Genomic DNA, 13,415 nt, shown 5'->3' with positions numbered 1-13,415 from the left:
CAGATTTGCAGCTTAGAGCAGGTAAACTTCAAATAAAAGTCACATCAGGACACATTATGACTTTGTGTATTCAGCCATCTTTATTTACCATAAAATGAACCCTAATTTCAGAAGTTTACACATAGTTGTGACTTTTCCTCTCGCTGACTTTTCTGAGCACCTCATGCTAATCACGGTGATCATTTAGGCTGCTTGATGTAATGATCCCTTACTTTTATGCATGGGCAGACTCCCCTCCCTCCCTCTACCTACCAGCCTGCCTCTCCCACTCCCATCTTTCTCTCTCTGTCGACTCCATCTCAAAGCCAGGCTTTAATTTTGATCAGCGATAAAATGATTGCTCCCCTCTTTCGATTTTTCTTTTCTCCCCCTCCCTTCCCACAGCAGTTGTCATAGAAACAGAGAAGTGTGTGTATGTGTGTGAGACAGAGAGAAAGAGAGTTTGTGTGTGACTGTGAGCGTCTGTGTTCCAGTCGATCCCCTCAGCAGAGAGATTTATCACCCAGACTGAGCCAGGAGGGTGTGTGTGTGTGTGTGTGTGTGCGCGTGTCTGTGATGGCCAAATGTGTGCTTGCCTGTCTACCTTTGTAGCTTCCTTTTTATACACCTTTATCTTTTCTGTATTTACACACATAACCGTTTTGAGGAAGTGTGTTTTCCAGTTTTATGTTTTTATCTGTGTGCGGCTAACAGTGTGTGTAATAGGTCCCCTGTCCCCTCATCAGCCCCAACCCAATCACACACACACACACACACACACTCTGAGCCTAGCTGGCTGGATGACTTCAGATTGAGAATGTTTGGTGGCTTAGGCTGACCACGACTCTAATCCTCCGCACTCACACAAACATAAACACACACTTGCACACGAGTCCCAGGTCTCTTGTCTATTAGCCCGGGCCGAGGGAGTGTATGCGCATCTCAGCATGTGTGTGTGGCGTGCTTGGAGGGGATTTCTCAGAGACACCAGAGAGGGAAGGAGCGAAACTAACCCAATTTCCTGCTCCATTTCCTTTTCACGCGGCGGGCGCGTCCCATTCCACAGCGGGCCGGGTTGAACACCAGCTACCCTACAGCCTGGGGTCACGCCTTTTACCTCAGAGTCACACTAAGAGGAGGGAGGGAGCACTGTAAATAAATCATGTGCCCCGGCTCAAAAATTACATACAAAATTGCTATTTTGAGTGAAGTTGAAGTTTGCCAAAAGTTTCAAGTCCACTCTGGATTTAAAACACTGTGGGTTGATAAGTGCTTGTTTCACATGTATTCATTCTTATCAGTGACTCACTGTCCTTGTGTTGTTGAAATGCAATAAACACATAAATAAAAGAACCTGATGCTCCATTGTAAGATGCAACCACTCACACTCACTTTTGTGAAAAACAAAATTTTTTTATTTGTGGTATTATTCTTGCAAATATGTACAAATTTACATTTAGATTTTAAAATTAAGTAAAAAATCTCAATCTTTCTGGAATTAAAACTTGTTCATTTACAAATGATTTTGTTAAAATGAGAACATACTTACCACACACAGTACATCTGTTAAAGCAGTGTCTCCCAGCCCCCAATATGGCTAACATACATTTTGCATTTTAATACACTGCCTGGTTTATTTATGAAAAAAATACTTAACTTAAAAACCCAATTTTAACTTTATGTGTGCAAATGTGCCAAGGTCACATGTGATGCAAACTTTGTAAGCAGAGAGCAGAAGCGTGCCTCTGTATTTATGCCCGCATTCCCACCAATTTTTTTTTTTGTGTGTCCACTTGGCAACTCACTGCAAGGGCACCTGGAAATTGAAATGACTCAGGAGACAGGCTGTGAAGAGGCCTGCTGCAGCCCACATCTCTAAAATACATCTTTAAAAGAATAAAAACAAGAATATGTGCACAGGAATCAACCAGACTTAGTGCCCAAACGTGGACCCACACATCCATGGTCGTCTCAGAAGTGGACAGTATAAATGGGGTTTAAAATTCAAACAAGGACATCCGAGAACCAATAAGGTAGCAAGAAAAAAAAGCATTTCTAAAGTTTGAATACATTTCTTGTGTCCTTCTTCCTGATCACATGACCTATAGCAGTTAAAAGATACATTTATCCTTCATCTATGCTCCAGGATGTATGTGTGTTTGTAGCGGAGGCTCTTGCTCATTGTTTGACGTTTTCTAACAAACAGCAATGCAATGGTCCAGTGACAGTGACAGCACATATACACACAGAGTCCCTGAGTTGTCTTGACCTAATTGAAGCCCAGCAGTCTGCCCCAGGTCATTCTCTTATTCTTCTCTCTTATTTTAATGAGATTTTTAATTAGCATGTTAATTGCCCAGCACAATCAGCAGGGTGACTAGCTAGCTGCCTAGCTGCTGTTGGCATCCAGCTGGGCCATAACACTGAGGCTTTCCACTCTACTGAATAAAAACCATACTGAAGTTAGCTTTGCTAGGCTAGCCTTTGGAGGAAATTGTGTTGATGAAAACAAGTAGTGATTTTCAGCAGTTTTATGTTGCATTTATCGTGGAGGCAGAGCTCTAGATCTAATTAATTAAGAGTTTATTCCAATGAGTTTCCATCCTCTGACCCCCAGTTATTTGTTGTTTTCTTAGTTTTATTAACAGAACCTGGAGCTAATATTGAAAACACATGCATATAGGACACTTCCACACACATATACACACATATACAGTCCCAAAGCCCTGCATATGCTGCAATAGGACAATGTTAGGAGTTGTTTTTATAGAAACAATTAAAACACACCATTCCTGCACAACAAGACATATAGACTACTGCACTGAAGATTCATTTGCAGGTGGATTGTGTAGACGTTGTGGTGGCTTGAGCACTCTTAAATCACCGTTATGATGTAAACAAAGTCTTTTAAATGCTTTTTGGAGAAGCCATGTCACACATCAAGGTAAATGTGTCAAATGTGGAGAATACGAACTGTGGTATATTGATTTAGCGGTATGCTATACTGTTTGCTTATTGTACTTCAGACATGGTGAGTGAAAACTGAAAGTTATTGCTAAAATTGTTAAAAAATATTTTTCTTGTATTTTTCTTAAAAATCTATTTGTACAGAAGCAGGTCAATTATTGATTGAGTGTTTGTTCATTCATCAATCAGGCACTGTCATATGATGCACTGCATCCATTTAAAAAAAAAGAGATTTGCTATTTCAAAGCTTCAATTTCACCTTTGTTGTTTTGGTTGATTTCCAAGTTCCAGTTCCCTCTTTGACCCAAATCACTGTCACCTTTCAAGACTCTGTAATATTTCTCTACAGGGCACAGTGTTTGTGAAGTTTAACATGCTGCCCCTTCTGCAGAGACACAGGGTTATTGTGCTTTGTTAAATGCAGCGGTCTCCAGGTCCAGCTTATTATTCTCATCAGACATGTGTTTTGTGATTCAGGACTTGCATTCTTTAGATCAAGTGGTAGTCAGGTGTACAAGTCTGTATGCTACTGCAGCTGCTTTAGTGGGTCAGAGCAATCAATATCCATCCACGATGAGCATCTCATTTTCAAGTTGTAGAGCTACGAGGTGTGAAAAGTAATCAGGCTACCACAAGAATTATAGTTCTTCTGGATTTTTTCCCAACAATAATTGATCAGACAGTACTTGATTGTGTATGAGTCTAGGGAAAGGTGGGTAAAGCAGAGAAACATCCAGGAGATAAAAGGAGGTGTTCAAGAAGATGGAAGGAAACACAATCTGCAGAGCGTTTCTCCCTCTGTTATGTCACTCTGTTAGCTTCACTGTAGTAGGAACTTAAGGCTGTGTGGTTATCAGGCTCGCCTTTATAATTTACCACCGCTGGTGTCGACTCCTTTATTGAGGCTGGCCTTCACTGACAGACACAGAAACAGAGAAGGCTTTGATTTAGCCTGGGAATGATCTCGCTTACGTAGACCCTGTGAATCATTCCCCTCCTCTCTCATATCTCTTTTTGTTGTTCTGTCATATCTCCCTCACCCCACCACCACTGCTCTCCCTCTCTTCCATTTTTCTTACTGGTGCTGTCCTAATTCTTCTCTCTGGGTCTCTCCTCTTATCTGTTTGCCTCCATGCTCTCAGTCTTCCTAATCATCTTTCTTTCTTCTCTCTCTTTCTCCAGTCAGATTTACTGTATTGAGAACGCCCATGGGCAGCTGGTGCGTGACCTGGACTTCAATCCCAACAGGCAGTATTACCTGGCCAGCTGTGGAGACGACTGCAAGGTCAAGTTTTGGGATGTCCGCAATGTCCAGGAGCCTGTGAAGACCCTGGAGGAGCACTCGCACTGGTGAGAGTTTGAAGCAGGGGTGGATGCAGTTCTTGAGCAATACATCAGGGTTCCCATGCCAGCAAGCCTCCGTCCTGCTGAAGCATCCCAGAGTTTCTCCCAGAGCTTCCAAACAGACAGTTTCGGTACAAGGTTTATTGAAGCATAGGGAGGCATCTGAGTCTTCTTTTAGCCAAAAGTGCTGATGTTAAATATTTGTTTCCTGAATTTATTGCACTTCCCGTTAAAGGAGGCGCTTCATATTTATACAGAGAAGGTTCCCACCAACTGTACAATGAGGTGAGGTCCTTAGACCTTATTCAAAATTCTTACTCTCTTATCCCTTGTGCAACAAATCATCTACCCCAATGGAGTTAATTGGCTGCAAGTAAATGTACCACTGGAGAGTAAAAAGAGACAGTCGGCCCTTTCTCTCTGCACGAAGTAGTGGGCTAAATTGGACAGAACAAACCACACATCATCAAAACAAAGGCAACATAATGACGTCTCAGTGTTGCAACAAACATGTTGTATGGCTGTAGCTTGTGTTTTCATGCAACGCGTTGACAAGAGGTTGAGGGTTGAGACAAGAGGGGAGGGTAAAAAAAGTACTTAATCAGGAATAACTCCTTCTGAGCAGCCCTGAAAATTGCTGTGTGAAGGTTGATAGTTTGATTGACACATTGATTAAACTCAGCAGCATTGTTCCCTCTAATTTTCATCATTTTGTCATTTTGGTGCATAGTTGGCAAAATTATTATTTCATCTAATGAGACGGGTGGATAGATAAGTTCCTGCATTGGAGAAAGGCCTAATGTCATCTGTGCATTTCATTAACCCGGTGAGCCAACAGTCACTTATCAATGACAATATGCAAAAAGTTACAAAAGTCTAGCTGCTAACAAAAAAACCCAAATATAGTTTTAGGAAGGCACTCTTTGAAAATGTGTAGGTAAGATTCACAAGATTCTGTGAATTTCTTCTGTGGGGGACTAATAAAGGATTATCTTATTTTATTTAGTTTTCCACATACTTTTGGCATCTCTCAAATTAAGAAAATTAAATATTTACTGTGTTGTTTCTTTCTAGAAACAACATCCTGAATAATTCACAGCCTACACTTGTTTCTTTGGAAGTACTACCCAGCTTCTTGCAGTGGATTTTGTGGGACATCAGCCCTGACACTAATTTTGGTAGATTATGTGTTTAGTGAACCTTTAAATGTAATTTTCCAGAACAAAAGAAATCAGTGCAAAACTGGGCAAAAAAAAATCTGTGTCTATCTGCATGAGTCCATATGTGATTGCAATTTTAGAAAATGTTAAAGGTAGGGTAGGAGATTTCATTCTGATGCACTTTTTGTTGCATTAGTGTAACTTCTCTTTATAATCCGATAGCAACCGATTAGTTCAGCAGTTTCGCTTTTAAAACGAAGAATATGAATCATCTGTGGAAGCTATAAAACACTAAAAACATCAGCCAATCCTCCGGGTGGACCCTGCGCGGAGTATTCCTGCTCTGCTCGCACCAGAGGTACGTGCATGATGGCCGAAGTCTTCAGGTGATGCGCGTCCATGTGATTGGGAGGCGTGGCTTCGGGGTGAGCTCCAAGAGAAAGGGGCGTGTGTTTACTCAAAATCTCCTACCCTACCTTTAAGAGGGTTTTTGATTTTGAAAGCACATGTGCTGGGTTTTATATATATATTGTATGAGTCTTCTTAAGAACGCACTCCTTGATTTTATACAGATTTGAATGTCAAGGTCTCCTCTAAGCTTTAATTTTGTGTGAAATGTGAATTTTTATTGGGGTAATTACTGGGTGTAACCCTACTTTTTCTATATAAATTCACAGGAAATGTTGCTAAATTATCATTTCATTAAATGTGACTACCTAAAAAATGGAAGAAAAAAAAAGGTTTTAACATAATCATATTTGCACAATGGGCAAAGGGCCTCTTACTTATTAGCAATGGAGGATAATTCAGGAAAAGGCACTAACAATAATGATAAACATGAAGATAACTCCATCACTGCACTCTTGATTGGTTTCTGGATTTATTAATGGCTTTATCTCCTAACTAATGAAATGCCCTAACCACTGGAGGTGTAATAAAAGGTAGTAATACATCCATTACTAATTAAATAGGCAGCCACTCGTTTTGTCATTAAGGATTGAACCCACAGTGCGTTGACGCAGCCCAGCCATGCTTGAGGTTGTCTTCTATGGAGCTTCAGGCATCGCTAAGAGCTGAACATAGTGTACTGCGGATGTGTGTGTGTGTGTGTGTGTGTGTATGGAAGACACACTTTCTCTCCTGTGTGAGCTGAATAGATGATCAGTGTGTCTGCGAGCCAAACTGGGCTACCTCTGCGGCACACCAATCCTTACCTGATAAAGGCAGACACACACATACACACAATGGAACATCCACTGGCATACACACACACACAAGTGCGTCTTTTTGCACGCACAAACACACACACGCAAGAGCAGACGTTATCTACAGAAGAAAGATAGACTTGGCAAACATATCCATAACTGTAGATTGCTGCAGATGGGATCTCTTCTGATAGGAGATAGAGGTGTGTGTGTGTGTGCGTGTGTGTGCGTGTGTGTGTGTAACACCATATAATCTGTAATTTTGCAAGGGCTCTCTTTTTTTATCTCCGTGTGGCTACATGCACTTTTGTGTGTTGAAGCATGCCTACAATGCATATGTATGTGTATATTAGTCTTGTGCGCACTTATCTTTAGTGTGACGCACACAGAACATGTGTGGGTGTTTCCCTGTGTACGTGTGTATGCGCGTATTTGTTGTGCATGCTCATTTTTCGGAGCGCAGCCAGGATATGGCCTCAGGGCTGCTGGGGGTATTAGGGACTATTTTTTAGCAGGGAAGCGGATTAGGGGAGCGCAGGGAATGGCGTGGCCGAGGCTGATTTTCTGTCAACAGCCTTGGTTATCCCTCAATCCCTCCCTGTGAGGGAACTGGGACCGCACTCTGAGCTGTGCCCCGGGCTCGCAAAAGAGAGGGAGACACACACACAAAGAGAGAGAGAGAGAGAGAGAGAGAGAGGATGGGGGAAAAAGGAAAACAGGGAGAGAGTGTTGACAATCAGAAAAAAGGGAGAGAAGGTGAGAAAGAATTGGATTGAAAAACTAGTGCAACAAATAAAGCCAGGATCATGGAGTTTATGATAATAATCATCAACTGATGTGAATTAAGCTCAAAACATTGACTTGCGAGGAACCAAATCCCCATTACTGGCATCTGAATTACTGAACTGTATTTTCTGCATGATCTGCCTGGGCACGAGTGCATGAAAGAGGAAAAAGATACAGGAAGTATGTGTGGTATGAACATACATACAGTCAACATGATGTTCAACACTGCACTGCTGCTTCCTTCATCCATGTAATGCTTTGTTCAGAACAATGACTTTCTACAATACACATGAGACTCATCTGTGCATAAAAAGCCCTGCACTTACTCACACTGTTGCGTTGTTTAATTCTGAATGAACTACTGTGTGTGTGTGTACCAGGGTGTGGAGCGTACGCTACAACCACAGCCACGACCAGCTTGTGTTGACAGCCAGCAGTGACAGCCGCCTCATCCTCTCCAACATGGTGTCCATCTCCTCCGAGCCGTTCGGCCACTTGGTGGATGACGAGGAGCTCAGCGAGGGAGAGGACAGCCACCAGGAAGACAAGTAAGACAGCGCAAGTGTCACACAAAAACACACACAAACTAAAGTTTTTAGTAAAGTTTTGCCTACGTTAAACTAAAAACATGAATAAAATTACAGGCGTTACCAAATCACAGAATGAACTCTGAATGCATCAGACATAACGAATTGAGCTGAAGTTGAGTGGTTAGTTTTGAGTTCTGTCATCCTTAATTTGAATATCTCATTAAGTGAGCTGCAGGTTTGATGCTAATTCAGAGTCAAGATTTTGACTTGTGCTCAGGTTTTAACAGCCCTCACATAAAAAGTTGGGACACTGTGTGAGATGTAAATGAAAACAGAACACAGTGATTTGCAAATATTAGAATCTCATATTCTGTGTCCCATCACCAGTTAAAATATTTCTCCACTTCTTGCTTGATAAAAGATTTTAGCCACTGTTGATTTTTAGAAATCAGGGCCAATACACCTTATATTTTTTTGTCAGATATGTTTGGCTGGTCATCTTTTTTTTCCACATCTGACTTCACTCAAACATCTCTTAAAGTTGTGGTCTCTTCATTTTGTGGTGGTGATTCCACCGCACTCTATATGCTGTATATGCAAACAATGGCCAATAATCAGGCTGCCAACGGGTCAGTCTTTACTCAGCATATAAGATCTTCTCTTTGAGGGTTACGCCGAATGTTTCAGCGGTTCTAGACTTCAGACACGTCCACCTGGTGGTTGGGCATTATCTCGCTGCAACATCTAAGCATGGATCCATCTGGATGTTGCTTTTAAAGCTGAATATATTATTTCTTTATTAATGATGCTTTCAGATGTGCAAATGTTCTCCTGACATGTATACCATCATGGATGTTAGTTTTAGAACTGTGCTCTGATAACAAGCCAGATATTTCCACTCCTCTTTAGACTCCTCTTTTGGCAATTTTTCAAAAGTGATCCTGAGCCAATGCACTGCAGAAGAACAGTGCACGTCCATTGTGCATTGGTAGCCTTGTCCATTGCATAGAGATTCCTCTTGATTGTCAGGATCTAATCAGAATCAGAATTACTTTATTTATTCTTTTTTGTTACAGACAAATCAAATCAAAGATGAAATTGAAATATATAATAAGTATCTAAATACCTAGATAGCATTTAAATCCATGAGTTGTATAAAAAGTATGAATGTACAGTGTCTGAGTGACTGTTACAGTTCAGAGGTCAGTAGTTTGATTGAGACAGGCAGGAATGACTTCCTGTGTGTCTCAGTGGTGCATCGTGGGAGTCGGAGTCTGTTGCTGAACGAGCTCGTGTAGCTGGTCAGCACAGTGTGGAGCTGGTGAGAGGGACAGTCCAGTATGGTCTTTACTTTGGACCACGTCCTCCTCTCACACACCTCTGTCAGAGTCAGAGGTTTTGTTGAGGTTTTAATACTATTTTGAGTTGAAACTTGGTTTAAATATTTAACAATCATGGGACCTTTCTTTATTGCCAAATAACCCCTAAAACACTGAAGAGTACACAGAGGTGTGCTGTGTATTTTGAATTGTTTATTTGACAATGGTCTTCGCAAGATTAAAGCTGACCACCTGAACCTCTACTCTCACATCATCTGACACTCAGTGATAAAAGCAAAGAGGTAAAACATTAAAAATATTGTCCTATCCAAAACATTCAGCTGTTATGTCTCTCTCTTTTTCTCTCTCTCTCGCTCATTCAGAGCTGATTTTTGAAATGGCAGGGATATCATCTGTAATGGTTACCATTCAGTGCTTTCCAACTCTGCCACTGTCCTCTGTCCATTATGGTCCCATTCCCCCCTCTCATCCACAACAACCAGCTCTTACTCTCAATGACTGACTCTCATCCACAATTATCAACTCTTCTTCCTAATCACCAGCACTCAGCTTTAGTTTTAACCCTTCCACTGTAGTTATTGACCCCTCTTGTATGTACACTACGTGTCCACTCCACAGTACCTGGACGGGACATACAGGCCTCCTCCTGAATTTTTTTCTGTTTTCTGACTTCACAGGGTTGCTTTTAACATTCAAAACTGAAAAATATTCTTATTTTTAGTTGTTATTTTTAGTTATGTTAAGGTTTGCTTCAGTGCAAGAATGACCTGCATTCTTTCCTCATTTGGTGTTTGAGTTCACTTTATAGCTCTACATAGATTGTCACCATAGTGCAAACTCCACTGAAAACCACATGCATGTTCCTGCTTCCTACGACTTCTTGTCTAGTCTTAATTAAAAGCTTTACTTTCTCCCCAGTGTGTGCCACAAAAATGGCATCATTGTGATGGTGAGAAATGCCAGAAACTGATAGCAGAGTTGCCGTTTACAATGATAACCCAGCTTTAATGATATGAGGAGGAGCCAAATGGCATTTCTTCAACGCTGCAAATCAATTTACCAGTCCTTAGCCGTTAATTCCACAACAGGAGAGGCCTTATATTTCTATATAAGTATCTGTAATCTGCCAAAATAAGTTGGAAAACATCCGCATAAATCCAATATCTGGCATCTCTGCCCTGTACCTATTAAAGCTGCTTTCACACACAGAGGGTTCATTCTGCATTATTCATACAAAGAAAAGGAGCGGACCGCTGTGGTGATGGCAATAATTACACTAACTGTGTGTTACTGTTTGATTGAATCACAGTGGGTCATGGGGTAAATATGAGAAGTCTTAAAGTGACTGTTGATGACCGCTGTTGTAGCTTTTTAGACAGAAATCAACAATAAAAACACCAGGTCTGTAGGGACACACACTGCATCCACAAAGAAAACGTAGCATTTAGATTCATTATGAACAAAGATTTCACTGTATCCAGTGATACAACCAAAAAAAACTATAGTTATTCTGTGGATTATATTTTTCAGGATATAAACAGATGTTGGCACAGTTTGCCAACAGAGTTTTCTCAGTATTACAATCATTTAGTGTACTACTTTCCACAAACAGTAGCTATTACGCTATAAATACTACTGCTACTAAAAATATATTATCAAATAATGCTGATTTATTGTACATTATCTGCCACAATGTACATAAGCGGATGTTGGACTTATTTTAGCGCTTCATCCAACTCTCACTATAACAATATTGTGCTTGTTTCTTGTATATAAAAACGTTTGTGACAATTATGATGAATTAATGTAGCACTGACCTTATATTTGTTATATCTATACATATTGTAGCGTCTCACCAGCTAGGTGGGGTTAGCTGGGTTTCTTCATTTATTCTTGGTCCAGAAACAGCTAGCACAACACTGCTAGTTCTCTTTCCTCCTGTGTTTCTCTCTCAGCGACCCCCCCCCCCACACACACACACGCACGCTCACACACACATACACGCACATAATACACACGCATTCTAAGAACAAACCCCGCCTCTTAACTGCTGCCAATCAACAACATCAGCGTCATAACTCCCAAAGCATTGCAGAACTACTAACCAAACAACAATCACTCAGTCCATTAAAATTAGTTTTTTGTGTTATATATATTTATATTTTTTATAGTAAAGGATATGCAAATACATTTTAATTTCCCTTTTTTATCTGGTCTGCCTGTATTAGTATTACAAATATATAAAAATATAAAAATGCTTCCTTTACTGTATGTATCAGGAGAATAGTACTTGATTTTATATATATATATATAACATTTATATGCCCAGCTGAATAAAATTACACTGCAGAATTGCCTCACAATAAACAACTTCCAGCGCGCTGCTGCTAAATTGTTACGCCGGTGCATGATGTATGACAGTCTCTTGGCAGTTAAACTCCTCAGTGACATGATCCCTAAAAACCTTGCAATCCTTAAGGCTAACAGAGGCCAAGCCCAGTATTTGTGAGCATCAGTCAAGTGCTCTCTCCCCCCGTTCCTTCCTTCTCCAATGAATTTATATGAGTGATACACTTAAGAGTGATTTTATTTAAGGCTGCGGCCCAGTTGGATTAGCTGCTGTCAGTGTGAAACAGCTAATGTGTAAAATAAATCCAAATATGTAGGACTCGGTTTCCTCTCAGGACTACTTACAGGAGCAGGTCTGAGAGGAATTCCAGGTGGCAATAATGGTGGATTATGATTCAGAAATTTGATTTGTTGCTGTAGCAGAGGGAGAAATGTCTCAGCACAGTGGAGGATGATGTTAGTGTGCTGAAAACAGGTTTTCAGTTTTTAATGAAAACTGTGATAAACTTCATATATTTAGGTTAGTGATAGGAACAAGCTGATAATTCTTATTTCTATGGATACAACGTAATACATATAGATACTTTTTACAATAATGCAGGACAACAGCAACAGTGGTGTTCAGGTAAATGTGATGCTGTGATCCTATGTTGTACAGCTAACCCCTGTGTGTATGTGTGTGTGTAAACAGGAGTAAGGAGCCACTGAAAGACAGCGTGGTGTCCACCTATGAGGAACATGAGGACAGTGTGTATGCAGCTGAGTGGTCATCAGCCGACCCCTGGCTCTTTGCCTCGCTAAGCTATGATGGGCGGCTGGTCATCAACAGGGTCCCCCGCGCCCTCAAATACCGCATCCTGCTCTGAGAGGGAGGGGAGGGACAGGTGACCTCTGTGTGTGTGTGACAGTGAGAGTGTGTGAGAGTGTTTCAAAACTTGACGCAGTAACTGAACACTTGCATGTAAAGGTAGGAATGGTGCAGACTGTGTGTGTGTGTGTGTGTGTGTGTGTGTGATATAATTACAGTCTATAATACTGGTCTATGTTCACATTCCACTGTTCATGTAAAAAAAAATCTTAATTAAAGTAAAAAAGGACTTTTGACACTGGGTGATTCTGTTATTTCCTTTACTTAGTTTGTCTGACCTCTGTTAGATTGTTATTTATTATCTGTGTGAAAATACTGGTGTTTATCATTGTGTTGAGTGATTCCTTCTGATTGGATCTCTATTTCTGAGGACCGTTGCTATGGACACCATGGGAGGACATTGCCTATGAGCAAAATAAATCTGGTAAGTTATTATAAAAATCAACATTTGGGTAAAATTATTGATTATTTAGTCATTAGTCATGTGACAGTGATATTAATGCAGATAGCAAAGCGTTCTTTGTATCAAGTTGATACCAGCATGTTGTTGATGTTAGATCTTTTTCCTGATATTTTTTATGAATTAAGGATAATTACCATTGTATCTTACTCACAGGTGGTCCTTAAAGATAATTCAAACCAAGTAACGCAAATTACACCAATGAAAGAAAATAAATTAACAAATTAGGGAAAGACATTGAGACAAGCATCCATTTTTACACGATTTATGTAAATGTTGAGATGGACATAAGTGTGGCAGTTGCTAGCTAATGTTACCTGTGTTTTGTGTATGCATGTGTGTATTCATGCTGAGTGGATAGAACTGATGGCCTCCCTACTGTGGATTCCCACCTTCCTCACCATCTTCCTTTCTTGCTTCTCTCACT

At 40.6% G+C, this 13,415-nt stretch overlaps 1 protein-coding gene across 1 annotated transcript in view; it reads left to right on the top strand.

Annotated features, from left to right (window-relative positions):
- Window positions 1-12,758, top strand: part of eipr1 (EARP complex and GARP complex interacting protein 1) — a 43,413-nt gene extending 30,655 nt beyond the window's left edge. Inside the window, exons 7-9 of the mRNA XM_028395675.1 lie at window positions 4,129-4,296; window positions 7,822-7,989; window positions 12,352-12,758. Coding sequence (XP_028251476.1) covers window positions 4,129-4,296; window positions 7,822-7,989; window positions 12,352-12,526 — 511 coding nt within the window. The 3' untranslated portion in view covers window positions 12,527-12,758. The remainder of the gene's footprint in view (window positions 1-4,128; window positions 4,297-7,821; window positions 7,990-12,351) is intronic.
- The last annotated feature ends 657 nt before the right edge of the window (window positions 12,759-13,415 follow it).

This window comes from Parambassis ranga, chromosome 22 (genome assembly GCF_900634625.1).
Source record: "Parambassis ranga chromosome 22, fParRan2.1, whole genome shotgun sequence".
NCBI lineage: Eukaryota > Metazoa > Chordata > Actinopteri > Ambassidae > Parambassis > Parambassis ranga.
This window is presented reverse-complemented; position numbering and strand designations above follow the sequence as displayed.